This window comes from Diprion similis, chromosome 6 (assembly GCF_021155765.1).
Source record: "Diprion similis isolate iyDipSimi1 chromosome 6, iyDipSimi1.1, whole genome shotgun sequence".
NCBI lineage: Eukaryota > Metazoa > Arthropoda > Insecta > Hymenoptera > Diprionidae > Diprion > Diprion similis.
Window position 1 is genome coordinate 17,042,546 of NC_060110.1, and position 26,913 is coordinate 17,069,458.

Genomic DNA, 26,913 nt, shown 5'->3' on the forward strand with positions numbered 1-26,913 from the left:
CACTATATATATATATACATATAATAACAACAGTAATTAAAACAGCCGAGATCGATTATTTGAAATTCAATAACGGTTCGCGTGGTTGCTTGTTTATAATACCGAAACTTTTATATAATCGCGGTAAATTCATTAACGCGTCGCAGAGAGAAAGAGAGAGAGAAATAGAAATAGGAATAGGAATAAAAATAAAAATAGAGAGGAAAGCTTGACGTTGGGCGAGTGGTTAGGCGTACGCACGCAGGTAGGTAGAAAGAGATGGATAGAGAGACTGATAGAGCGGATAGTGAGAGAGAAGGACGGCGGAAGGGAGGGAGGGAGAGAAAGAGAGAGAGAAAGAGAGCGCGAGATGATATCGGTAGGTGGTGCTCGGGTGGCCGTGAATGAGACGCGGGAACGCAGTGGCTGTCCTGGTGTCAGTGACCGAATCCTTATCCCCCCTTCGCCTGGCAACGCCATCTGCCCGCGTGTTACCTCTTCTAGCCTTTCCCCACCGCCATCGACACCATGCAGCAACGGACGAGGTGGATGGATAGGACCTTGTGTACACCTACAGGCGTAGAACCACCGCGGAACCACGAAGCGATCCACACTTGACTGCATCCACGTTCTTCTCCTCCTCTTCTTGTTCTTCTTCTTCTTCTTCCTCCTCCTCCTCTTCTCGTCCTTATTTTGTTTCTCTGTACTATTCGCTGCCGTGCGCCCTTGTAAACAGCTCTGTACAAGCATTGCCTTTCCATTTCAGTGTGAAAACATGCACTCCCACGTATAGGTGTATGTATAGTGTATACATAATATATGACTCGTTCACGCTGTTCGGTGTTGCCAACTATCGACGCGAGTCCTGATAATATAAAGTCTCGCTTCGAAGGACTATAATTCGTATTATACCTATTGGTATTTTATGTATTCTAGACCGTTTCACCGTTTTTTGTACATCGTCTTGATTTCTTTTGTCAATCGTTTTCTAACCTGCCAGTTTTCACGGAAATCGTTGAGCTGTGCAGCTTTATTAACTACAATGTTTCACAGAACCCCAAGGCTTGTGCAATTATTCTGTGGTTCGCGGCGTTGTTATTCGCTTTTTTTTTTTTTATTTCGTTTCTTCGACATCGCTTGCGCCAGCACGGCTGCGCAGAGAGTGAATAGGACCAGGAATTGTTCTGTAACTCTCTAAAGTTGTCCGAATACCATAAAAATACGGGTATGCGAAATAAGAAAAAAAAAAAAAAAAAAAACATAACGTGGAAAAATCGCGTCGTGATCCAATTAGAATAATTATATAGGTATGTATGTAAGCTGTTGCGGCGGGTATAAGTTACTCGGAATCGGGAGAAAAGATCCTTAGGTTTCCAATTATTCGTTACGTCGGGATAAGAGAATATAAAAGGACATCCGAAAAGCCGACCAGATTTATTATCGTTATTATTATTATTGTTACTGATTTCTTGCTTTAATCGATGTCCCGCAAGGTATAATAAAAGTATTTACATCAACATCCCGTCAGAGTACAACATGCGATTTGTTTTTATTTCCGTCGTTACCTCCCGCGAACCTTTCACCGCTTTTCGCGTCGCAGCGAATTCAGAATAATCCATTGACCAAACGAGAGCTCCTAAAGTTAATAACAAATCGTTGGATATCAAGTATCGATGGCGGTCGGTAATTGGGAGGAAAAAAAATTAATGAATAAATAAAAATAAAAATCGTTACGGGATCCTGTTCCAATGGTCAGTGTCTAGAGATAAGATTGTCCGATGAGTATGAGATGTACGAATACGAGTTACTTAGTTGTGGGTTGTTTGTTACGGACGTACTTATACTTACACTCTTAGAGCGGTTACTTTTTACTTCAAGTTCCACAAACATCGTTGTTAAAATCGCATCTCGAATCGACTGTTATTTCCCGCAATATCGAAGGCGAGAAAGCGTCCGGATTGTTGCTCGGTCGGATTACCGATCGCCGTATAAACCGTCCTAAAAATATCGTATACTGCGCTGTTGCAATGTTTAAAACGTCCTCGCGTTTGCCTCTCTGACCAACCAACCACATACACAACGGACGATGACAGTACCGTCGGTGCTGTTTGTCGCCGTTAGCTGCTGCTGCTGCTGCTGCTGCTGTTGCTCGCTGCGCTGTACACTCTCGACGTGCACCTATTTTCGTATCATTTACCTCACGACGACGATGAGAAGGAGGAGGAGGAGGAGGAGAAGGAGTAGGAGTAGGATCGTTTAACCTTTACCGTTCGCCTCTCTCTGTACCTCTGTGGTGAACAAATCACGATATTATGCCTGAAATGTCAATATCAGAGGAAAGGTTTTACTCGCACTTCTTACCTCTTCCCGTGTTTTCGAGAATTTCTCGTTTTACCGAGATGATGGCGAGACGCCGTCGCCGTGCCGGAACAGCACGCGGAGGATCAGTCCGCGTTTCTTTTCCTTCATCTTCCTCCTCTTCTTCTTTTTCTTCTTCTTCTTCGACCTCTTCGTCATCATCTTCCTCCTCCCGACGGCTATCTCCAGGTGAAGAATGCGCCTTCGAGGGCTCGTTCGCCGCTGTAAAAGCACGGGGCCGACGGGGCGTTCACGACGGAAGACGCACGCGGACCGATCGCCTCCCGCGCATGCGCCTTGTCCCCGGGTAACCCCCGCCACTTCGACCCGGCCGCGTGGCGTCTTGATCAATCCGCGGCGTTGCCAGCTCCTCCCGGCCCCGGAATCCCCGGGAAGGACGACGGGAGGTTCCGTGGGTCGCCGGAAGGAGGGGGGAGGCACCTAGACGCGCTAGTTTTAATTTTTCAAACCCTATCGACCCCCCGCGCATTCGGTTAAACGTTGCGCTGCACTTACCGTTCTACGGTACATGCCGTTTCGCACGTATCTTCGGATGCCAATGCGATCAGGGGGGGGGGGGGGGGGGATACGGATTTTAGATTGTAGATGGGTAATTTTTTTTCTTATTTTTTTATTTTTTTTTTCTACTTAAATAAGTGACTGACTCTTTGTTTGTAAGGAAAATTCATTACGACTTTAATTCTTTTTTTTTCTTGTCAGTTTTTGCTTTCTGGTTTGTTTGGATTACGCATCGATTACACCGGTTGACAAGAATATTCAGTCTGGATTGTATATGTAAAATTTTGATTTCTTCCACGTAGGTAATTAAAGGAAATATAGTTTTAGTGAATAAAGTTTGGTTTTTATTTCAACTTGTTGCTACCTGCTGCTTATACTATAAACAGAAAATTTAAAGACTTATTTAGCAGTGTAGCGACAACGCAGATACAAAATTTATAAGTAATAAATGAAGATTTTGGTTATTATTCGATGTATAGAATCAAAATTTATTCATTTAAATATGAACATAGAAGTTTTCTTTTCTTGTGTTATACGAGACTCGGGACTTTATTTTATCCTCGTAATCCGGCGAAACGAACGCGCTTCCAGGATCTGAACCAGCGAACACGTGTCTCGGTGATTACGGGACGCGTAACGCGATGATTACGTAATTCGAGGTTCCTGGTTTAACAATTTACGCTGGCCAATCAAATCAGAGGCGGCTAGATAGGCGGTTACAGCTCGTTAATAGCGGAGAGGCCTGTGTATTGCTGTTACGGCGAGCAACCCCGGAGACGTTGAGAGATGCCAATTGAAATTGTGTTATATAATACATACAATATTTTACTATACATATACTTGCTGCTATGGGGATTTCTTCACGTTCCTATGGGACGGAATGTTCCGAACTTCGGACTTTTTTCTACTACGCTTAATTACCTGTCTTCTATATCCCTTAATAATCACCTGCTGTGTCTCACTGTTTCTTATCGATTTTTTATTTCGTATTTTCGAATAGTTGTAGCATGCAAACCGAGTGTTTTGTGAAAGGGTTAAATTATCAAAACCCTAATACTTTGAAACTATTTTAAATTATGATTCATATAGGTATGTTATAGACGTTAAGGTGGTTAATTTTGTAACTTTTTTTTTAAGGTGCCACTCGAAAAATTTGTGACAAATTTGAAAAAAAAAAAAAAAAAAAACTTGCAAAACCTGGAGGAGGTAAGAAATATTTAGAGGTCGCTAATAATCATTGTAATATTTTTTATTTATTTTTATGTGTACACCTTATGGACTTATACATTTATTAGTTTATTTTTTTCGTACGGTGGTTCAATTAACATAAAAATCAGTACTGGAAACGAAATAGCGACATTAAAATGTTGCGATACTCCTCTTTCGGCAACAAAAACTGATATCCCAAATTTCTCCGATACAATTAATTTTTCGGATAAAAGACGAGAGCAGCCAACTGCGGAATTCTTGAGCTTAGTTTGCTGTTGATTGGTGACCAATTAATTGGATGACGATACAAAAAAAAAAAAAAAAAAATTAAACTAATTATAAGTCTGTAAGTTGTTCACATAAATATAAATAAAAGATATGACAATGATTGGTAGCGTCCTCTAAATTTTTTCATACTTCCTCCAGGGTCTTGTGACAAATTTTTTTTGTCAGTATTTGCCACAAATTTTTTAAATGGCACCTTGAAGATGAAAATTTAAAAATGAACCACTCTGAGATACGTATATTCTAAGGCATCGAAAGTGTGCCAAATTTTTATTCAATTTACCTCGAATGTCTCTGGTAGATTGACATTTTTTTCTTTGTTGCTCCGGATGTTTTTTCAACATTGTTAAAATAGACACCTGCAAGTACGATCGTTTTTTCCTTCGGACGAAGCAGCTGTGCACCTCTCCTTCAGTCGCCACTTATTTCCTCCCTTTATCCCGACCCCCTTTGGCCGTCGCTTCGTCTACCATTCTCTCTCTCTCTCCGCCCTCTCTTTCTCTCTCACTTATATTCTCTGACACGGCAAAGTCTACGTTAGCTGCACTACTAATGCACGAAACGTGGTGAAACGTTTGGATCCTGTATCTGCATTATAAACGTTTCGACTTGCGTGCGACAAATAGATGGTTGCCAAAAATGCATCAAGTTTACGAAGTCGGTTCTCACAAATTAGTGAAATTTTCTTCTTATTATTCTTTTTCTAATAGTTGAAGTGCCGGTGGTCCCCTATCTCTAGTTCATTGGTTACTATTCTCTCGACGCAGCTGCTCTGCTTCTTATTCCTTGGAACGGTTCTTCGTTTAGCTTTATAAATTACGGTCTTTTCGAATTTCTTTTTTTGTTGTTTTTTTTTTTTTTTTTCGTTTATACCTAGGTATAGCTATGTAATTATACCGCATCGTGTGTGTGTGTGTGCGTGAGGTGCGCTTCCTGCTCGACCAACATGTGAATAATATATAGACATCGATGGCTCACCTTTCTGTAATCCTATTAAACCTACGATCGCACGTCAGGGTTTCTAATTCACGCTGCTTCACATCTAGATAAAAGATTAAAGGTCGCGGCAGCAGCAGTAGTAGTAGTAGCATTAGCTATATTCTTGTGTAATCGAACAGTTAGTACGTTATCGCGTGTTAGTCGACTTACTTCAATCCATCGTTGATCTGGTTCACCGAACCATTCATTGAAAAACCCTAAACTTTTTTTTTTTTTTGATAATCCACCGGCGAGTCTTTTCTAATTTCGAGATCGGAACAAAAATAGTGTTCTTCGTAGAATTCGAATACTGAATTTCTCTTGTTAGGTACAAAAAAAAAAAAACAACCAACCAATAAGGAAATAGAAAAATGTGCAAGAATGACGGTATGGAATTGTCCAAGAAGACGGCTCGTCGCCGGCTGGCGGTATCGAGCGAATCGTACAACCACGTGGTCTCTGCTTGTTATTGTGTCAGCAGAGCACGTGGCTCTTGAAGTCCCCGTGGTATTGACCCGTAGCTTCAATCTACCGTCGTTAGATGGCGACACCGTGCAGCGAACGCCCGCTGCCGCACACAGAGTGAACCATTCTTACCCACATGACGTTATGCGAGATGGCATTGCTGGTGAGAAATTCGTAAGCCGATAAGGCTGGTTACATTTTGTACTGTTTTTTTTTTTTTTTTACTTTTTTTACCCATTTTATTTACCAATTTTTATTTTATATTTATAGTTTAGTAAATGTATCGATGGACGCAACCAGGTTTATTGAATATAGAGTAATAGGGAAAGGGACATGACACGGTGAAAAGAATAGGAGATATGGATTTGGAATGAAAAAAAAAATATTCGAAACTTGATGTTTATTATCTTTGGACTGTTTTTTTTTTCTTTCTTTCTTTGTTCTGTTTCTACATTAATTTCCGCGCAATTTTGCGGCGAGATCGAAATTCGTGGTGTACAATTTTCTCATCATCGGGGGATTCTCAGCTAGGAACAACGATTTTAGTAAATTCGTTTTTATACTATACTTTGTAGGTAGGTATATAATATTTTTCCGGTGACATGGTATTTAGATTTGCACGTGAGGTATGATGAGATCCAGTATTATCCTTGTCTTAAATTTTCTAAACCACGTGAAACTTTAACGAGTAATAAAACACAGTCAATTTGATTGCTTTGATTGGCAAAAGGTATATAGTGGATATCTGTATAGTCCCCGGGGCTTTGGCCGCTTTACTGAAATTGCCCGGCTGATTTGCTGCGTAGAAGCAACGCCGGATCGTCCAATATAACCAGGGATCCACCCTCGTAGAATTTATACGAGTGTGTAGGTATATCTTCTCCTGAATGTTTGCAATGTACCTGTGCTCCTGAAAAAAAAAAAAAAAAAAAAAAAAAAAAATCAATTACGTGTCGTTCATTGATTGCGGCCAATTAAGAATTCTCTATTATGCGATCGTATAGTGGCGATGCTGACTCATAGAGAAGTCGTAAATTTTAAAATCACGTCGAATAAGTCAATCACTTTATATACTTATATACTTTGTATATATAGATATATATGTGTATGTATATCAGTCTGATCGTCGTTCATACGTGGAATTACATATTCTCGCCTCCCACAACCTTCCATGCACCACGTTTCGAGATATTTATAATCTCGCATGAGCGTTTATACCGTATGCATGTATTATTCCAGTTATTATTATGTCACATAACAATGCAGTAGAAGAAACCGTTGCTACGTGCATTATATACAAGTAAAATATTTTCATTTGCAAAGAATACAACTTTATAACTCGTCTTTAAAACTGTAACTGTATATTGTTAAAATTCACGGTTCCCTTGCTTGTAAACGTATATTCGACTATTTGAAATCAACGTTCGTTTTGACTTCATACTTCTCAAGGAGAAAACCTCGTCATGGAGCCAAATTGTTGAAAATCTACTTCTTTTTTTTTTCTCTGTATAGCTTGACCCGGACATCAAGAAACTGTAATGTTTTTACATTCTAATACGGTCGGGAATCTTCGACATCAATAATTTTGCAACGCCGTGGATGAAATAAACTGGCAGTATCTTCGCTATGTGCGATAAGTCGAAAAATGGTTTGCAATATTATACATTTATTATCGATGATGACGATGACGATGAAGAGGACGATGGACGATATTCGAACGGTCGTTTTGTAAACGCGTATTACATACTGGTTTAAAAATATCGTCACCTGTTCTCGAAATGTCGAAATACCACGGAGTGAAATAGACGGTCGCGTGCATCGCACGCGGTGCAGAGGCGATGATGTCAACCGTCGTCGTTCCTCCTTCATTTTCCGCTTTCCATGTCTTTTTCATTCATTCTTTTTCAATCTTCCTTCTCCTCGTATATCCTTGAAAAAAGAAAAAAACGTTTTTTTTTTTTTTTACATCGGCTGCAAACAATGCGGTGCACAAAACATCTTAGAAAACGGACATTGACGCCTTCAGCCCTTGTTCTTGGTCGAAATTCGTTTCTGTCAACGGTCCTCGCGTCATCGTCTGAACAAACAACATTAACGCCCCATCGCCAATCTGAATACCTACTATTTGACTTGAAAGAACAATTTCTTTTTTCTTTTATTTTGCATTCACCGTTTTTTCTTTGTATTTTTGAATAACCTGCGTATATATGTGTGGACAATTTTTTGCTTTTTTTTTTTTTTTGCTGTCGTTTTTAACACAAAACTTTGACTCTACATCACTTTTGCAATTTGCTATGAAACGCATTTTTGAAAAGTGTTTTTTTTTTTTTTTTAAATTTATTATTCTACTAAAATTAGTAGTATATTTGCTTATAAGGTATACAGGTGGAAGAGCACTGTTTATACTTTGTGTTGCATGCTGGTAAAATAACCATTTCAGGCGCGGTTCGAAGTGAAGAAAAGTTTGATGCATGATTCTTTAGAATTTTGATAAAGTATTGATCTGCAAGTTGTGTCGATTCTATGGGTTATTACTCTCTGCACTAGGAGAGAATACAATTTCTTAAAATTGACAGTACGGGATGACATGTAAGCTCCTCTTTCTTCAACGTGTGATCATCGATGATCAAGAGAGAGAGGAAAATAAAAAAAAGATAGAAAAAATCGGACATCTTTTCTATTTTTCTTTTTTTTTTTTTTGCTGTCAAGTAATCGTTTCATCCGGTTTGTAACGCTCGGCGGTGGTCCAACCGATCGTTTACTGCACAGCAACTTACTGCCTGATCGTTTTGTTTGCGATATGGTCATCGGCTATTAGAGAGCGCAATGCGAAGTTCCAATATTTGTAGAAACAACGTTCCTCGCTCGTTGCGGTACGTTTCTTTCTTCTTCTTCTTCTTCTTCTTTTCTTTTTGTTTTTTTTTTTTGAAATTTTTTTTTTCACCTCTTTTCTCTTTCATGTTCTCCGTGTTTCGACAGGTGATTCGAAGCTTTTTCGCGTGCCAATAGAAATTGACCCTGCCATGCTGGCTATATAATTTTCGGTTCGTACTTTTCGATGTTCTCTGAAATCGGAAGGCGTCGGCGCCGGTACCGAATATCTGCCACGCAAGTAACGTGCAGCAGGCCGTATAATACGAGACGACGGTGTTGTTTTGGCGACGATATCTCTCCACTTCCCTCTCCCTCTCTCCCACCCTCCGCCCCTCTCTCCTTCTCTCTCTCTCTCTCTCTTGCTCTTTTACGCACTTGGTCGAAAAACCTCTGATAACCTATAGCTCGTTAGGTTAGGTCGCGTACCTTCGTCATTCTCGGAACGTTGCGTAACATCTTGCCAGCGCCTCAATTTAACTTATTTTTATCCCTGGTTATACAACCAGTAGCAACAAGGCACCAGGCACATACTCAACATTATGTTAGTTTGTAAAGATCGAGGCGGTTTTTTTTCTAACTTTTTATTCCACTCAAAGCTACTCGTGTATACATACCTGTGCAATGTTATTACTTATATCTACTGTGCATATATATATATATATATATTTGTGTGTGTGTGTGTGTGTGTGTATGCACGTATGTATGTAAACTTATCGTCAGCGCATGGAGAACGTAATGATGTAGTATTTGTGTTTATAGAGAGGAAGGAGTGTGAGAGAAAATGGACAGTTTAAAGTATGGTAGGTACATACATACATACATACATACATACATACATACATACATACATACATACATACATACATACATACATACATACACACATACATACATATTGTACGGTATTCTTCGTTTGTTTATCTATCGCTGGGCTTTTCGATTTGTTCTTTCAGCCTCAGTGATTATAAAAGATCACGCACATTATAACATGCAATTTTTCTCTTATCTTTATTTCTTTATCTTTTTTCCTTTCTTTTCTTTTTTATTATTCACTTTTATCACGGCCTGCAGTGATCTCGACGTTTAAAGAAGCCTATCGTTCATTACATGTAATATGTATGGATCTACCTATATATATATATATATATATATATATATATATATATATATATATATATATATATATATATATATATATTTATATATTTACATATTTATTTATGTATGAAAAAAATTAATTTATTTCATGCTGTCTTATGATTTATACAGTAAATATATTCGGAGGTGAACAGCTATGTCTTTGCAAACTATAGTTTCGCTTTAAAATAGAAAAACTTTGTCTTCATTTTTTTATTTATTTATTTGTTTTATTTATGTTTTTTTTATAAGATCGGCTTTTTCCTTCCTCCAACGAAATGTAACCACAAGGTTTAACGATGCAAATCATATTATTACGTATACATATAACATATAAAATATTTGGGGCAATGCATAAATGTAGGAAAAAAGATATACGGAAATCAAAAATCACCGATATAAAGTCACGCGTTGAGCCGAAGTAGCCGAAGTCTCGATACATAAATCCAGATTTTTCCTTTGAATAAAGGCCATAACGTGGGGATTTATGGGACTGCGTTCCACACGGATGATCTAAAAGTGAAAAATCATTTCAGATCCGCATACCTTTTATATCTCTACCTACGCCTATGTGTAAATAGGTATAAGTACCTACATCGGTTATGCGGTATGTATAACATTAATGCATACATATGTGCGCAGTAGCTTACGACCATGGATTGATATCTTGCATACCTACATTCGCGATTTTTAATACCTTTTAATACCTGCGTGCTAAAGCGATACATGACGCGAATTCAACGTGAACGTGTGTGTCGGGAAGGAGGGAGGTACATATAAGCTAAATAACAATTAAACGAAAGTGGGGCAGGTCTATTTAAATTTTATACCAGAGACCCACGTGTGTTGTGTTGCGCTGTTTTATTATACGTATACATATGCACATGCGTGCCTATGTTTCTTGTTTCTATGTGTTTCGGAAAAGCCGCAAACTTTGGGTGCGTAATATTGAACATATGCTTCCGATTTGGCACGACCACGTGGCCGGCATCGGGCAATCTCGTACCTACATGCTTTGTTTCAAACTACCGATTGAAGTGGCGAAGAGGAGAGGGGCGAAGGGAGAGGGGGGAGGGGGGGGGGGCAAAAGAAGCCGATGAATCTCTTTGAAGCGATTGATCCCGCGGGGTTATTTATAATAACAGATAAACTCCGGGGAACAATGATATATCGAAATATATAAGTTTTGTACATGTTTTTTAAATTATTTACGTCTCAGGATTGCCGAGGTTAAAGATTATTCGCGAGACGCGAAGGACATGTTTTTGAACATCTTTGATTATCGCGGAAGAAAATCTTAAGTATATGGATTCAGGGCGAGGTGCGAAATCTGAAGACGCCTGCCGTTGAGAGACTCTGTAGACGAATTTTTCGAGTGAACATACTGCTAAAGCACCTTGAAAGCGATAACGTGTAAAAATTGTCCGTTAGGATATCGAAAATCGTTGGACAAATTGCTTTGTAGTAAGTGGAAACACCTTGCGACCGATCGACACTTATATATCTAAAGACAAAGTGCTTCGCATTACATACCGACACGCGTCCGACGATGGCGATTTGTTACTTCCTTGTTTTAACGCCGCCTCTTTCTCTCTCTCTCTCTCTCTCTCTCTCTTCTGCGTTTTCTTTTTCTTATACTTTTTCCTTATGTCGTTGTAGCATGCGGTAGAATATTTCATCTCGTCATTAACGTTCGGTTCACCTCGCAACGTTGTGGTGTAGAGAGTTTAATGAATGGCTTCTCGTTAAATTCGTCGAATCGTTCGTCACTCGGTCATCTCTCGATTTAGGTAATACAACTCTCGCCAGAAAAGTTATTTTTTTATATTAGGAATTGAATACCGATATAAGGTCATTCATAATTAGAGTAGAATCTTATATCAGAACTGAGAAATCAACAAAAGTAGTTTAATATTGCATCTCTGCATGATGTTCGTTTAACAAGTTATACGTAGCTTTTGAAATTATAGTTTACGGAATTGATTAAAGTGTAAAAAGACTGCTTAGGTACCTCCTACGTGTGTCTACCTCGTGTGTGTGTGTGTGTGCACTTGCTGCGTGAAAAGAGAAGTTGGCCGTTGATTCTGCATATCACATCATCTCGCTCACCGTCGTGCTTTTATACATTGTAACGTTATAGGTATGCCTCCTTCCACATGTCTTTTGGCCAGGGTACAGCTGCTTTGCACACGTCACTGCACACTTTGCATATATGTCTCTCTGTCTTTGCTGTACGTGCAATACGTTGAGCTAGAGCGAGAGAGAACGAGATAACAAGACGATGTAACGAAAAAATGCGGACTAAGATATAACAAAAAAAAAAAAAAAAGTGCGCGAGACAGAGCGAGCGATAAAGAGAGAGAGAGAGAGAGGGAGAGAGAAATAAACGAGACGGCTTGCGCGGTCTCAATCCTGCTCTCCGTCGCACGCTACAAATATTCTTATGCAATATAACGATCGTGAGGAGATTTTGCAACATACGGAAAACGTCTTTACTGTTGCGGCGAAACGCCATCGTCAACTACCATTCGGCAATCGGATATGCAGATTGTAGATTCGACTGTGGGCGAAATTAGCTAAAATAAAAATGTAACGTTATACGACCGGATGAGCTAATCAAATTGCGAATGTCAGAAGTAGAGAGTGTGTAAAAATGCCTCGTTTCACGATCCTGGAGAGGACGTAGGCGCTGTGCTGCGCTGCGCTGGAGTGGATCTGTTTTAAAATATTATACCTAGTTATATATATATATTTCATTTCGTGCCATCTCGTGCCGTTTCGTTCCACAGCAACTCTAATTGGCCTGGCCGATGAAATTGATATTTTTATACGCCTCGGGCTGCCGGTGTTCGCGTTATACATCCAGCTGTTCGAGTGCGTATGCACTCTGTCACGTGGCTCGAATGCCAACCATCGTCGAAATAAAGACGCCAACTCACAGCTATATACACGTTGCATACATGTATCGTCTGCAATACTTAACTTGTTCGCACACCGTCTTATCATCGTCCTCGGTATACATATATCCTTCGTATTATACCTATGGATATGGTAACCGCCTGAGATATGTGTTGAAAAGTAGGTATATATATATATATACGTGATACGTCCAACGCCTATGTACTTGCAGCAACCAATACAAACCACGTGGCATTGGTCAGACTGCATCGTCGACACCTTTTCGTTCAAATTGATAATGAAAGCGTAATCGAGGCTGTTGCTGTTGTTTTTACCAAATACATCAGTCGTCGCCGATGGCGTCGTGCTTTTCTTTTATACTACCAATCAGGCGATAATAACTGTGTCAAGATTTTTCAACTAATGGACGTTGATTTTTTATTCAAACGGAAATCACGATCTTGACTCGTTTCTTACCTTTCTTGAGGTAAAATTTGATACGTCGATTGTTAACTGACTACCGTTTGTTTGACATAGATGAATGATCCTTATCCTATCGAGGTATCCTCAGCTATCTGTATACATATACATATACATGTACGAACATGTATACATATTATAATAGAGGTTTTAAAGTAAGGTTGTTCAATTTCGAACGTTCTCCTTGGGTTATCTTCGCACACTTGACACTTTTATCATGTCTCTTGTACGTATCGAATTCGATACTAATTGTACAAAAGCTCTTGGTCAGATTGGTTATTCACGAAATGTGCATGATTGGAATAACTTATCCATTGTTGCACGAGCAAGAGACGCACGTTTCTGCCGCTTTAGTGATTGGACTATGACAATCGTGACGTAAACCGAGGTTAGTTATTCGTTCGATCGAAATACTGGCTAGTGGCTGCTGCATAATCTCGGTAGATTTATTCAGTAGCACCAATTTAAATATGCGTGGAAGTTGGCTCTTTTATTTTTTTTTATTTTTTATACTCTATATTCTTTCTCTTTTTTTTTTTTTTTCTTTACGTTTCATTCTCTCACTCTTACCGTTTGTCTCTCTCTCTTTCTCTATCTCCCTCTTTTTACCTTTTTTTTTTTTTCATCTATCCCACTAGCACTATACAGAGCAATACTCCGTGTACATACATACACATACGTGACGTATAATAAGCTACAGTATTCTTATACTTATCGCGCGAAGCTTATTTCATATACTCCTACACAAAATTTGTCGGACAACCGATTCTAAGCTCTCTAACAGTCGTCTGTAAGCTCGTAACTTGAGTTTTATTTTTATGAAAGATTAGAAAAGAAAAAAAAAAAAAATAATAATAAAAATTGCAAATAAAACAATAAATAAATCCAGCTGTGGTAACCGACTTTGCGGCCTTGATGGCAGTCTGGATCTACGCGAAGAAAGAAAGAAAGAAAGAAAAAGTAAGAAAGAAAAACACGAACGCAGTAGTGCAGGAAACGACGACGACGGTTTTTACCTTTGTAACGTGTAGTTGATACAAATATTATACATACTCGATCGACTTGCAGAGGTTCCTTCAGTCGAGCTGTTTTACCCTCGTTACAGCTGCAGCATAATATACAATATGTAATTTGCTCGGTAAAGTGTTTTTTTGTTTCCCTCATTTCCTCCAATACGAGTTGATAAGAGAGCGAAGTTTGACTTGCTGATGATCGTTGGCAACCGGTCGACGGTGAGGACGCGTGACATTGAGGGATCGAATGGTTACAATTGGAATGGAACGCCGTCCCCATACCTCGCGAATCGATGAATTTCATTTCTAACTTGTTGACCGGTGACTTTTGTTGACCGGAAACGCTCCTCTATCGATCTTCGCTGAATTTTTTGTCTTCACGATCATTCTATGTCAGAATGTAGTAGGGAACTGGTTCAAACCGGTTCGTCAGTCGGCAGACTTTCATTGTTACGAGCTTCATTTCATACTTTTTTCCTTTCATTTTCAGGTATCAAGGTCAAAAGAGAACGATCCGAGCTCGATGACCTCTTCTGCGAAGAAAAAATGCTCATCATCGATGGTAAGTGTTTCGATTCGGAATATATACGTAACTAAGCTAAGTTGTATTAAAATCATCGCGATCGTCGTCGTGTTTAAAATGTAATTGAGCTATACGGATCGTCAACGTCAGCGGATCTGTCCAACTGTAGGATTGATGCGAAAGCTAAGCAACTGTAAATCGTTGTAGGTATACTATATATATATATATATATATATGTATAAAATGGCGAGAAATATGGTTAATTTTCTTGACACCTTTGTGCAACTGACTCCCGTCGTTGGAGATTTATGTAACGGGTAGAGACGTTGAAGAAACTGTGCAAAAGTGTCGTTATCGTCGTCGTGGAGTGAACGTCGGTTAACAAGACGTGAGGTGGAGAATCGGACAATAAGAGAATGACGAGATAACGAGGGTGGAGCAGTCGTGCAGTCTACGCGTTGCAGCGAGTAGAGAGAGAGAGAGAGAGAGAGAGAGAGAGAGTGAGAAATTCGACTCGTCGAGACGAACGTTTGACAGTTTTCCAAGAACATATAGTGTCAGTCTCTCTGTGTGTGTGTACGCTGACTTGACTCACCTTAAGTAAACTTAGAACCGCCTGTACACAGTCTCTCTTCGTCTGACGACTGACTTTCAGACCGACCCTCCTCCGAATATATATTACGTAACGATTCGCGTCCACTGTTGTGTATGAAGTCGTTATTGCCTCAGGAATCGATATCGCTAGCGTGGATGTCTCCTGAATTCGTCCTGTTCGTTTTATCATTTCCTGATTGTACAGTGAAACTGGACCATTATTCATTACTGTGATTAATAATAATTTCTTGCGAAGAAGAAATTTTGGGATAACCGTTCTTGAGACACTGTTTGTTGTTCTACCTTGAGGTTAGAAAAGTAAATAAAAACGCGAGGCGACTGCAGTATTATAAAGGAAACGAATGAAGCATTTTCTTTGCAAGTACAATGATGATGGATTTTCGGTTACATTCAATTTAAAATAGCCAATGATATGTTACACCTGATGATACGGGGAGTTTTTTTATATTTCCTTTTGAAAAATTTCAGATAAAGGAGGGATTGATTGTATCGGTATCGTACGTATAATGTAGTTTATTTTTGGAAAATTACGGACGTGTTACGAGAGCTAACGTAACGAGAGTTTCTTCTTCAATGAGACATGCAGAATGGGTTGTAGTCGAGGAAAATTTACGTAGTTATAATATGGGTTCAAGGATATTCCTTATACCTGTATTAAACGATCGCACCTCGTCGATCGGTTTGTGAGATATCGCGAACCTAGTCATCCGTGTTATAAGGTGTGCAGAATGCAAAGCTTCGCGGTAAATGCGCTGCTCTCGCGCCTCGCGCCTCGTGTAATCGAGTATATCCAGTCTTTGATCGCTCAACGCTCTTGTTTTTTGCCAGACGATATTTGTATTAGTATATAATGTACAAAAGGATATCTCGCAAATTTTTTCTTGATACAGTAAGAAGACTAGAGAAACCCCTGGAGCCGTGAACTTAGGGGTTGAAGAAGATGATTGAAAATGAAAAAATTTCATTCAATATTTATTGATTAAAATAAAATTAATTAACCTACATTTTTACGTAACTACTTTTAGTTATTATCATTTCGTCCATCAAATTTTGAAAAGTTTTGTCTATTTATATTATCTTTGTTGAATGCCTGCACATCTGCATTCACTTTCTGGATTCATTTTTTATCTCATTGGTATTATCAACATGGGTTCGTTTATGAAATTAGCCTATACGCAATATAGAAAAAAAAAAAAAAAAAAATTAAAACTTGTGTATACATATATTATATCTATACACAGTCTCGACGTCACTTTTATACGGTGGTATAATAATTAAAATACATATATGCACGTCGAAAAAAGACGGAGAACAATGATGATGACCACTCGCTAAACGCACAGGTGAAAAAGTTTACGAGATACGTGTGTATATACATATATATATATATGTACATATATATTAACGTATACGATATGAAAAAAATCCGCCATACGTGCAAATACTCGTTGTGTATAATTACAAACGGACTGCTTGACCGTGAGGCGAGATACCAACGTTTGCGCACCTATACAATACGTATATATATATATATATATATATATATATATATACCTAAAGCCGAGAGATACATACATAGATAGGGAAAGAAAGAGAGAGAGAGAAGGATGGGTTATATATAAAACCACGTGCCATGCCATGGTTGCGGGGAGGCAAATACCTGCAACCAACGCCGAAGGTGGGTAAATAAAATAATAACCAGTGGTCAGGATCAAGAATTGGCGCGGGGGCAGAAGAGACGTCCACCTCTACCTCTTATGCCATCTACATACATACATATATATATTATTTTATATATATATATATATACACATGCATACATGCAGGAGTCAGGGAAACGTGTGTTGTCCACGCGACGGCCGTGATCGACGTCGATCACGCCGTGTGAATTAACACACCCCCCCCCCCCCCCCCCCCCCCCCGCCCCCACACACACCCGGTGGGAGTGACGAGTGCTCAAAGCTGCCGCGGTATCTCCGCCGTTGAGGCTTCTCTCAGTCGGCGTCCGCGACTCGCGCGATACGAGTGTCGATCCTTCTCACGATTCGCTCTGCATTGGCTCCTTAATTTCGCCACTTCGTCGTCGCCGATCATCTTAACTTCGACGCCCGCGTCGCGTAGTCTCTGTCCTCTGTGTGGTGCAGTGGCGAGGCAGGGAGACAGAGGCGCCTGCGTAATACCGGGAGTCCTTTGGAACCTTCGCGTTTATTACATATGTATGCATACATGCGTATTTGCATAACTGAGAATAGCTGCAGACTCGCCTTCTTATTGTATTATTAATCTATAAAGTACACCGCACCAAACAGTAAAGAAGTAAAAAAAAAAAAAAAAAGAAACGTAAATAAAAAATAGGGTTTATACCAACTTTGAAGGGTTTTTCTTCGCCTATGCGTCGTATACTTGGTCAAGGGATTTTTAGCAACAGAGCCAATGGACTGATTGTTCGATCTGTCGCTGTGTTTTATTTTCTTGTTTTTAACTTTGTTGTTGTTTTTTTTTTAACAAAGACTGTCGTATAAAAACGCGAAAATTGTATGTATATCAAGGATTTTAAATAAATCGTTGAATCTGTAACAAGAAAGAATAAATTTACACGTTTGCTCTTTGGATTCTTTATTATATACGAATGTGATACACGTGCAGCTAATGTAACGAACATTTATACCTATATCTGAGGATATTTTGCCAATACGAAGAAAACATACTTGGCATCGTATGTATTTATATACGTACACATGCCTAAAGCTTTTATCTGATATAATGATTTTCTGTAAACGAATGTGATGTATAAATAATAAATTGCATAATCGAGTTGTGCTGTTATACCAAGGAAAGGTGGATTTTTCTTAATTCTTACGTTTTATTCTGATTTTATTCTGTATCTTTATCAACCTGGTAATTTTAAACGTATAATTAAATAACTCTAAAGTAAAGAAAGTATATGAAAAAATTGAGAGACTTTCTTTATTTAGCACAGTTGACGTGCAATAGTGTGAATAACAACAAGCCGTTAAACAAATCGATAATCGATCCACCGTAAATCAGAACAACTGTTTTCCACTTTGGAAACGAAAAAACAATCGAACGAATTTTCCAGTGAAAAATTGATAAAGCAACTGTAATGTCGGAAAATGTGTAATTGTGTTGATATTGAAGAAAAGTGACGATGATTTATGCACTTGGCCAGTGAATTTTTCGCACCTTTTATAAACGACGCAGGTTAACGAGGTTTCCCTAAATTGTGTGAATTCGGGGTGGCAGTTAGTGTGTTAAGACTCTCGTGATTCCTCGGCGCGAGCCTTTTTCCTTTTTCACGAATAATCCGTCCTCTATCATAAAATCGCAGCCGATTGATCCGGACGATCAATCGAGGATTTTCTCCGGTCTAGTCTTCGTCTTTCTCTTCCTTTCCCTCTTCCTCCTCCTCCTCCTCTTCCCCTTCTCACCCCCGGCCCCGAAGGTGATCGAGCCGAAATTTCTGAGAGATATGTGACGAAGAGAATCGTGTCAACCTGGAAATATCGAGGAGATTTTTAACGAAAAATGGGCGTTTTGTTGCTCGGTGAAGGGACGCCGACTGTCCAGGCTCGCACCGGCATGAATTTGGGAAAGACGTCGACATCACCTTGCGAGGCAAACAACAACCTCGGCGGCCTACGGGACGCTAATTATAATAGTACGACGTCGACGAGCGACGTCGTCGGGATAATAAGCGTCGACGACTCTGTACGCTGGATGCCACCGCCGCCAAAGAAGAAATGGATACGGCATTACCTTTTGGGTAAGCCAGCCAGACACTGACCTTGACATTTTCGCCCGATCAGCGAAGGTCGTTCCTCCACGATCAGATTTTATTCTCTTTTTTCTCTTTCTACTTTTTACTCCTGATCACTTCCCCCTTCCTCCGGCTTCTCTTCTATTTACCACCTCGATCGTTATTCATTTCGCATACGATTATACATCCATCGCCGTGTCTTGTATTAGTATATATATATACTTGTTACTTTTTGATCTGAGAAACCTGGAGATATCAGGGAATTTAAAAGGAGTCACGGAAAACCGTGAATTGTCAGGGAATTTTTATTTCGGTCATGGAAAAAACTGAAAAACTGATTTTTTGAGGTGACAAATTTTCTTTTTAAAGTGGAGAAAAAAAAAAGTTGGCTCAGACTGACTTTTTTTTTACATTATATTTTTTCTTCCAATTCGACTTGTATTTCAACCAAATATTGAGTTTATAAGCTCAACGGTTCAGGTTTTAGTTACTTACTAGAAGTGGGGAAATGTCAAAGGAAACTGAGTCCTAGGTCCTGGAAAATCTGGAAATGTGATGCAATGTATTTCTCAAAAATTTGCTGCGAACCTGTTATTATTTGATATACATAGAGAGGTACACGGAGATTAGACTGAGGCTTGTATGGATGACTATCGTATAATGTTGTTCACTTTTTGTATAGTTTTTTTTCTCCGAAAGTTTATTTTATATCAAAGAAATCTCTAGGAAAATGTTCTATGAGACCACGACCAATGATGTCTAGGAACGGATGATACATTCGTTTTACCGATTCTAACAATAAAATCACATCATCTTTCCATTTGGATTACCGGAAACACTCGTTTAACTCTTCGTATAATTTTATATGTATAATACATCAGCTTACGGATGAAAAAACTTATTAAACTAAAATTTGTTTAACATTTAAACGATCGAATGATCTCGGCTTACGTCAGGAACAACGACGTCGAGCCAATTGCAGAGAACGAGAGAAAAGACAGTGCATCTTAATTGATTGAAATCTTTTCTTTTATCGTCAAGCCGTCGCGGCAAAGTGAGAGTTGACGTACATACACGAGATTTGATATTTTTCACTCATTTCATGCTTTGTAATTTAATACAAACAAGTTGATCGGATGTTTCAAATTGACAGCGAGTATAAGAAACAGCTTGCAAGGGTCGAGAACTTATACGTATGTATATGTATACTTGCGTTGAAGGAACAGCAGCGGGTCAATAGAATCATAGAATCGTCGGGAATTCTCAGCAACTTCCTAGACGTATACTAGAAATGAAAAAGTTGTTTGCAAAATTTCTGTATAATGTGTAACACCGAAAAACGATTTTCGCCGATTTAATTTAACTAGGTTGCATTATTGACAGAGGCAAATTGATAGCTAGCTGTACAATGGGCTGGGTATCGATTGTTGTAAAGAAAAGGAAGAGAAGAGAGAAAAAATGAAGAAACTGTATGCGCCAAGAGTATTAATTTTCCTAACACGACTCCCGTCGCTTTTGCAGAAATAATTTACAATTTTCCACCGTGGCACCGCTCAAAAAAATGTTGCTTAGGTCTGAAGAGAGATTCTGTCAACGGATAAACGTTCTACGTTATGTGTGAAGATCACGCTCAGATATTTTTTCACTTTTATAAATTGTTTTTTTTTTTCCGTTTAATTTTCGAATAATCCTGAATAAAATGCTTTTTTTTTTTTGCTTACATCAATCGTAATATCAATTTACATCATTAAGAAGACCCGAACGTATGATATTAAGGCTCTAGTTGATTTGTTGATTGATTGATTTGAGAAGTGTACCTGACGATCTTTTCATTATTAATAAAATCTCATGAAACAGTTTAATATAGAATAATTCAATATGAATTTTCAATTTAAGAGAATAAGTTTCACGGTTGATATATCGTTGTGTTATGAACCGTGATCTTTCGGTTGAATATAAATGTTAGAACATAAATAAAAATTGAAGTGAAACAACGTGTTTCTCTCGCCACTAATTCAAAAATATGTTCAATAAGAGTAGAAAATTAAACTAGCACGATCTTCCACGTAACGTAGAACGCTCATCTTTTTACAAAATATTTCTTTTGATCTAAAGAAACTTCTTAGGTGCTGCCACGTTGGAAAATCGCAAATTATATTTTTCTGAAACACCCTACATCGTAGGGGAGGGTAAGACAAATTAATTTATTTTTGTTATACATTGAAAAAAATTCATCAAAATTTTACCAAAACTCTAAAAAAAAAAACTTCTTTTTTTCATCTGGGCCACGACGGTCCACCTCTAAAAAATAGTAAAAAAAAGCAAAAGAATTTTTTTTTTGCCCAAATTTTTGACGGAGGCCGTTGTACCCCACCCTCCCCCACACGCACACATATATATACATATATAATATACATATAATATATGATACATGATGCATACATTAACGCCAATCTCGATGGCTAATGAGGATAACGATCGTCGAGCACGTGACCGTCGTGTGCATCGTGTTCTCGTAGGTAGATAGCGTGCAGCTCTCTCGTGTGGAATACACACATGCTTATCAGTCAGTGTTGCGTTGAGCACACGTGGCCATCACTAGGCCGTACCTCCTCCCCTAACCGCCTGAGCTGCCGTCCTTGTTCGTGCCAAGATGCGGTAGCGCTTACGTTTCAATAAGCTAAGGCGAACTGCACGTGCATGTCGGTCGTTGCAAATCACCGTACTGTAGTTAACAAAACAATTTTCATCTCGTCGTTACATTGCTATCTATATATAGTTTGGAGGCTGTTATAAGTTTTTCTAAACTTGTACATTTAGGTATCTGTATTGAATTACCGCAGATCGATGATTGAAAACAATGTTTGAATATTGTTTGATACGTTGAATAATATGTTTAGATATTTATTATAGAAAATGATGATATTTCTGAAATACGAAACTCGGGAATGCCGCGTGTGTAGAAGTATGATGCGTCTTACGACGGTTTGTATTAATTGGACGTTAAATTTTGCTAGTCGGAGCGGAAAGCGTGATGTGAAAATTTCGAGAAGGCAAAGAGGGAATTTCGAACATCGGGTTGGCCGTTGTATGTAAACTTGATTTAGAGGGTAGTTAAACGGGGACATTGATAGTCGGGGTAAATGTGCTTATAATATTTCGGCAACACGCCACGTGTATAATTTTCTTTTTTTACTTCTTACTTATTTTTTTTTTTTTTTTTTCTTCTCCCTTCACGTTTCATTCCCACCACATTCCGAGCTTCGTATGCGATTATAGGCAGGTTCTATCTGTAATGAAGGTACGCAGGCAAAGATCGTAGTCGCTTACACGTTTTGATCAAAGTTATCGATCCCGAGAATATATGTGGATGTGTATGTATATATATATATACGTTATACATATGCCGAAGTAACCGTGCAGGATAAACGTGGGCCGAAATAACCCCTAGCATCTCGTAAATGCTTCAACCCGAAAATATCCTGGGACGGTAGCAAAACAAAACTAATTTAAGATACGGTGCGGTTCGTCGTTTGCGAACGAACGACTTTGTGAGGATAGGATAGGATAGGATAGGAGATGAAGAGAAAAGAATGCCGCGCGATTTTTTCTTCACGATTGCGTAATCGAAATTCAAAATTCCTTATATAAGCGTATTTCATTCGCACCGTATTATTTTTTCCGTCAGGGATAATACTGTTTCCCAAAATTTTTCGCCCATTCTGTTTCTGCGTAATAATTCAATCTCTTTCAGATTGAATTTTCTCTTTAGCTTGTATATCGTTTTCCTTGATAAATCTATCGCACGTTCTTTGGTAATCCGTATATTTTATTCAATAGTTGGTAAGCTCGTTCGGTTATTTCTAGTCTTTGCGCTTCTTTCCTTGTCGGTTACTTCTTAGAGTAATATTCATTCTTGTTTGTTCGAATTTGTTAATTCTTATTGTTAATCGGAGACTCCGATCATCGAGTAATGATGAGAAATACAGATATACACAGAGTAATTCAAACTGCAGTGACTTTTTGTTAAAATTGTAAGTTTACTTTAACTGTTCGGTCAATCTTTAAAATAAACCGAATTCGCAGTGAAACTGTCAGAGTTGAAATATCTGGTAAAGTTCATTATTCCCTAAGACTAGAGTACTTTTTATTTTCGAAATAGGTACAATGAGAAAGAACCGCTGGTGGCAACAGGAAAATTATAACCAATGTTGAATGAAGTAGGTAGATGAACTTTATTAACGAATAACTAACGGTATACCTATATAGAAATTTAATTAACAATAAGTGTTGATCGTTGTAACCGACCGTGAACGTCTAAACCCGGATATCAACCTGAATAAAGTTTAGTTTGAAATATAGATTCTATAATGTAATCCGTCCACGTGATTTTTATACCTATATGTATATCTACGGGTCTTGCGTCGATCTTTAGCGATTTCAACGAAACCGCACACCGAACGAAGGTCATTAACATCTCGACGGTATTATTATATCTGTATCGTTTCGTGCATAAGATAACACATTTGCGCCAGAGTTGAAACGAGATTGGTACTTTGTTGAACAACGATCATGAAAGTAAGCCTTTACGCTATATATTTTTCGCTTTCAAAATCTAATCGACATATTTTTATCATCTCGTTGATATACATATACGTGTGTAATGTGCATTTATATATGAAATTGATTAATTTCTTTTATTAGTACTCGTTGATAGATGTAAAAAAGTTGAAATTCCGTCAGCCTACGAATTTACGACAGGTTATAATTTTACCTTTATAAACAGCGCGGTTCGTCACCGCAAAGAAAGGTGGACTGCCAAATATTAGTGTATCTACACCGTATAAATACCGAGCTATTAGTATAATTAAAAAAACTCTCCTCCTCCTCCTCCTGCTCCTCCTCCAAATCACGTTATCTGAATTAAAGCATCGCGTTTTATAATCCGGTCAATGCCAGCCTGCAGCGAAGTAGAAGGAGACGGAAGAAGAGAAGGAGCAGAAAGGCGATCTTGAAAACCATCAGTTACCTGTATCTCTGCGTAACTACGTGTGTTATTACACATACACATACACATATGTATATTACCTCAAAATATTTCTAACAAAAGTTTCGCAACACCAACAACCGTAATAACAACCTGCACGCGGAGGGATCAGATTGCGAGGATTTATAAGCTCTAGGAAATCCTGCCTCGATTTATTGTGCGACGAATGTCCGGTCGAGTGACTTTTAAATTTAAATACTTCTCTCCTCACCGCCGCGCGCCGTCCATGATCGCCGGTCTCACGTATAACCGCGACACTTGAATGATTCTCAAATCCGATAACAGCTGCCTGCCGCGTTTTTCTCTCCCATTACGTATTCTTCTTCTTCATCTTCATCTTCATCTTCTTCTTTTTCTTCTACTTCTCCTCCTCCTTCTTTTTCTTGCTCCCTCCGACTCCCGATATCTGCAGTATTTACAGACACAGATAAACGTATATCTGCCTCTTGGTACTTTAGTCTCGCGTGATTTTTATTCCATCTAATTCACGTTTTCTTCTTATGCCTTATTCTTATTCTTTTTTGAATCTACTTTGCTTTTTTCGTCATCCTTTTTCCAACGTTTATTTTTTATTTATTTATTTTTGTTATTCATTAACAAGAAAACTTCTCTCGTGGCCTTGGACTTGGATGTCGCAGGATCGTAATTCGAGAGTTCAACAGCTGCAACCAATCGCGTCGTTATGTCGTGTCGTTTATAAGCTTTTGATCCTTGAGCAAGCTACGTCGTCTGTACCTACGGATGAAATTCTAGTGGTTTTAAGATCTACGAATTTCTTCGCAAAACAAAAAAAACAGGCCGCACTTTTCAATTTTCCTTCAATTTTCTACGCGTAAACTATTCGAGCTTCAAATATTGAACATTTCTATCCATCCCATTGTCGTGCTTGGTTATATTTGCGCGTATATAATTTCTCACGAATATCCATAATAACGGAAATATAGCGATTTGTAAGGAAATGGATTTTATTTATTCATAATTTTTTTTTTCAACTTCGACTCCTCATCTTTCGCGGAGTAATAAATTCGAAGGAGAATTTTTATTTTTCTCCCAAACCTCTGGGGTAAAGATTCAATTTTCATACAACAATTATCGCACCTTGTATAATTTTCAAGGTAAAACCATACATGACGGAGAACTCGGGGAGTTCAGAATCGCATTTTTCTACGATCACCCTCTGTAATAACCGCTATTGAAACCTCTGGCGGTGTCGGGTAATAAAAAGACGGGAAAGAAGAGAAGAAAGAAACGTTTAAAAAAATAAAAAATAAAAAAAAAAAAACAAGAAAAAAAAAACAGGAAAAAAAAAGGAAAGAAAAAATGTAAAAAATCATGTTCATGCCGCCACGGCATGCGGCATGCCTGCAGGTAACGCGTCATCGTCCGCTGCTCGCTTGTAGCTTTGGAGGCTGCCGAAACTTGCGGAGGTCGCTATTTTTGGGTCAGGGCTTCACCAGTGCGCCCCCCTCCTCCCACTTGAATCATTTTGCCCCCTCCGCCCCTCTTCTTACCCGACACGCGTGTCTGTCTCGCACGCGGACTTATTACGCCCCCTTCCCTCAACGCGTTGTGTGTTTTAATGAAACCTCGTTGATTGATTTTAATGGATGATATTGTATGAAATTTTCATGGTCAACTTGACGAAACATTGGCAGAAAAATTATTACTGATTTTTAGCATTGGAACGAGGTGAAAGGATTTAGTTTGCCAAATATGAGTATTTTGCTTGATCTGGGTTTAGTCAATTTTTGATTAATCGAAAAGCTCGGTAATGATTTTTTCCCTCTGATAATGCATCGTTGCAGTCTTCTAACGTTACGAACTTCAATTTCACACGAGGTTGAAGTGAAAAAGTAACGATAGCGTTACGAAACATTGGGAAGAAATTTATTACTTTGCAAATTTTGAATGCCTTTGAAGGAGTTGGCTTTACAAAAATATCGATATGTTTGGGTCGGTATGATTTATATACTTAATTACAGATAATTCTAATGGCGTGAAGTAAAATTTTTTCTCACGAGACGCATCGTGATACAGTAACGTTACTAATTTTAATCACATAACTTCACAAAGTCGAGATATTTTATACTATCACAAACTGTAGTTGAATTTCTTTTTCTTTCTTCTACTTTTTTCCCCCTTTCTTAGAATCATTGCTTGAAACATTCAACGCTCGTTATACCTAATAAAATAAGTGCGACTTGCAAACGATTAACAATTGTTATCTGTAACTCGTGATAACATGCAGGCTGAAAAAGTACTTAACATCGTAATTTTCAAGTGTGTTATACATTATATTTATATGTAAGTAACTGCGTTTCTGTTACCTATGCGCATGCGATTTAGTAGCTTTTAAATCTAGTATATGTATTATTATTTTATACAGGATTATTTTCTTAATTTTCATTATTCTCTTTCTCTATTCCGAGAAACAATTCCTACAACTTTTACCACTTGGTCGTCAAGGTGAGATTGACGCAGATTAGAAATCTGGAGAGGCTATAATAATAACACTTGCATGTTCATTGCATGTTATATATACAGATTATACGATTTTACGGTGCATTTTTCTTTTTCTAAAATGCACCCTATCGGTCTTTTCGGAAGTAAGTTTCTTTTTCTCTTGCCTTCAATTCTGGTTTTCGAATTTCAATTTCTGATCTTGCAGCTTCTTAGATTATGGAAAAATGTGTGGAATGACACTTTTTACGGTTTTGAAGTGAATGCAAAGTTTCATCACCTATCGCAAGAGCCT

At 38.5% G+C, this 26,913-nt stretch overlaps 1 protein-coding gene across 4 annotated transcripts in view; it reads left to right on the forward strand.

Annotated features, from left to right (window-relative positions):
* LOC124407732 (mucin-5AC-like) overlaps window positions 1–26,913 on the forward strand; it is a 76,549-nt gene that overhangs the window by 17,872 nt on the left and 31,764 nt on the right. Inside the window, exons 2-4 of one of the 4 annotated variants that reach the window (XM_046884168.1) lie at window positions 14,686–14,757; window positions 17,296–17,303; window positions 18,922–19,117. The exons of 1 other annotated variant lie outside the window; for it this stretch is intronic. In XM_046884168.1, the coding sequence (XP_046740124.1) occupies window positions 14,686–14,757; window positions 17,296–17,303; window positions 18,922–19,117 (276 nt within the window). Of the gene's footprint in view, window positions 1–14,685; window positions 14,758–17,295; window positions 17,304–18,752; window positions 19,118–26,913 lie in introns of those variants that run through there. 2 more of the 4 variants (XM_046884166.1, XM_046884165.1) reach the window with 2 other exon arrangements.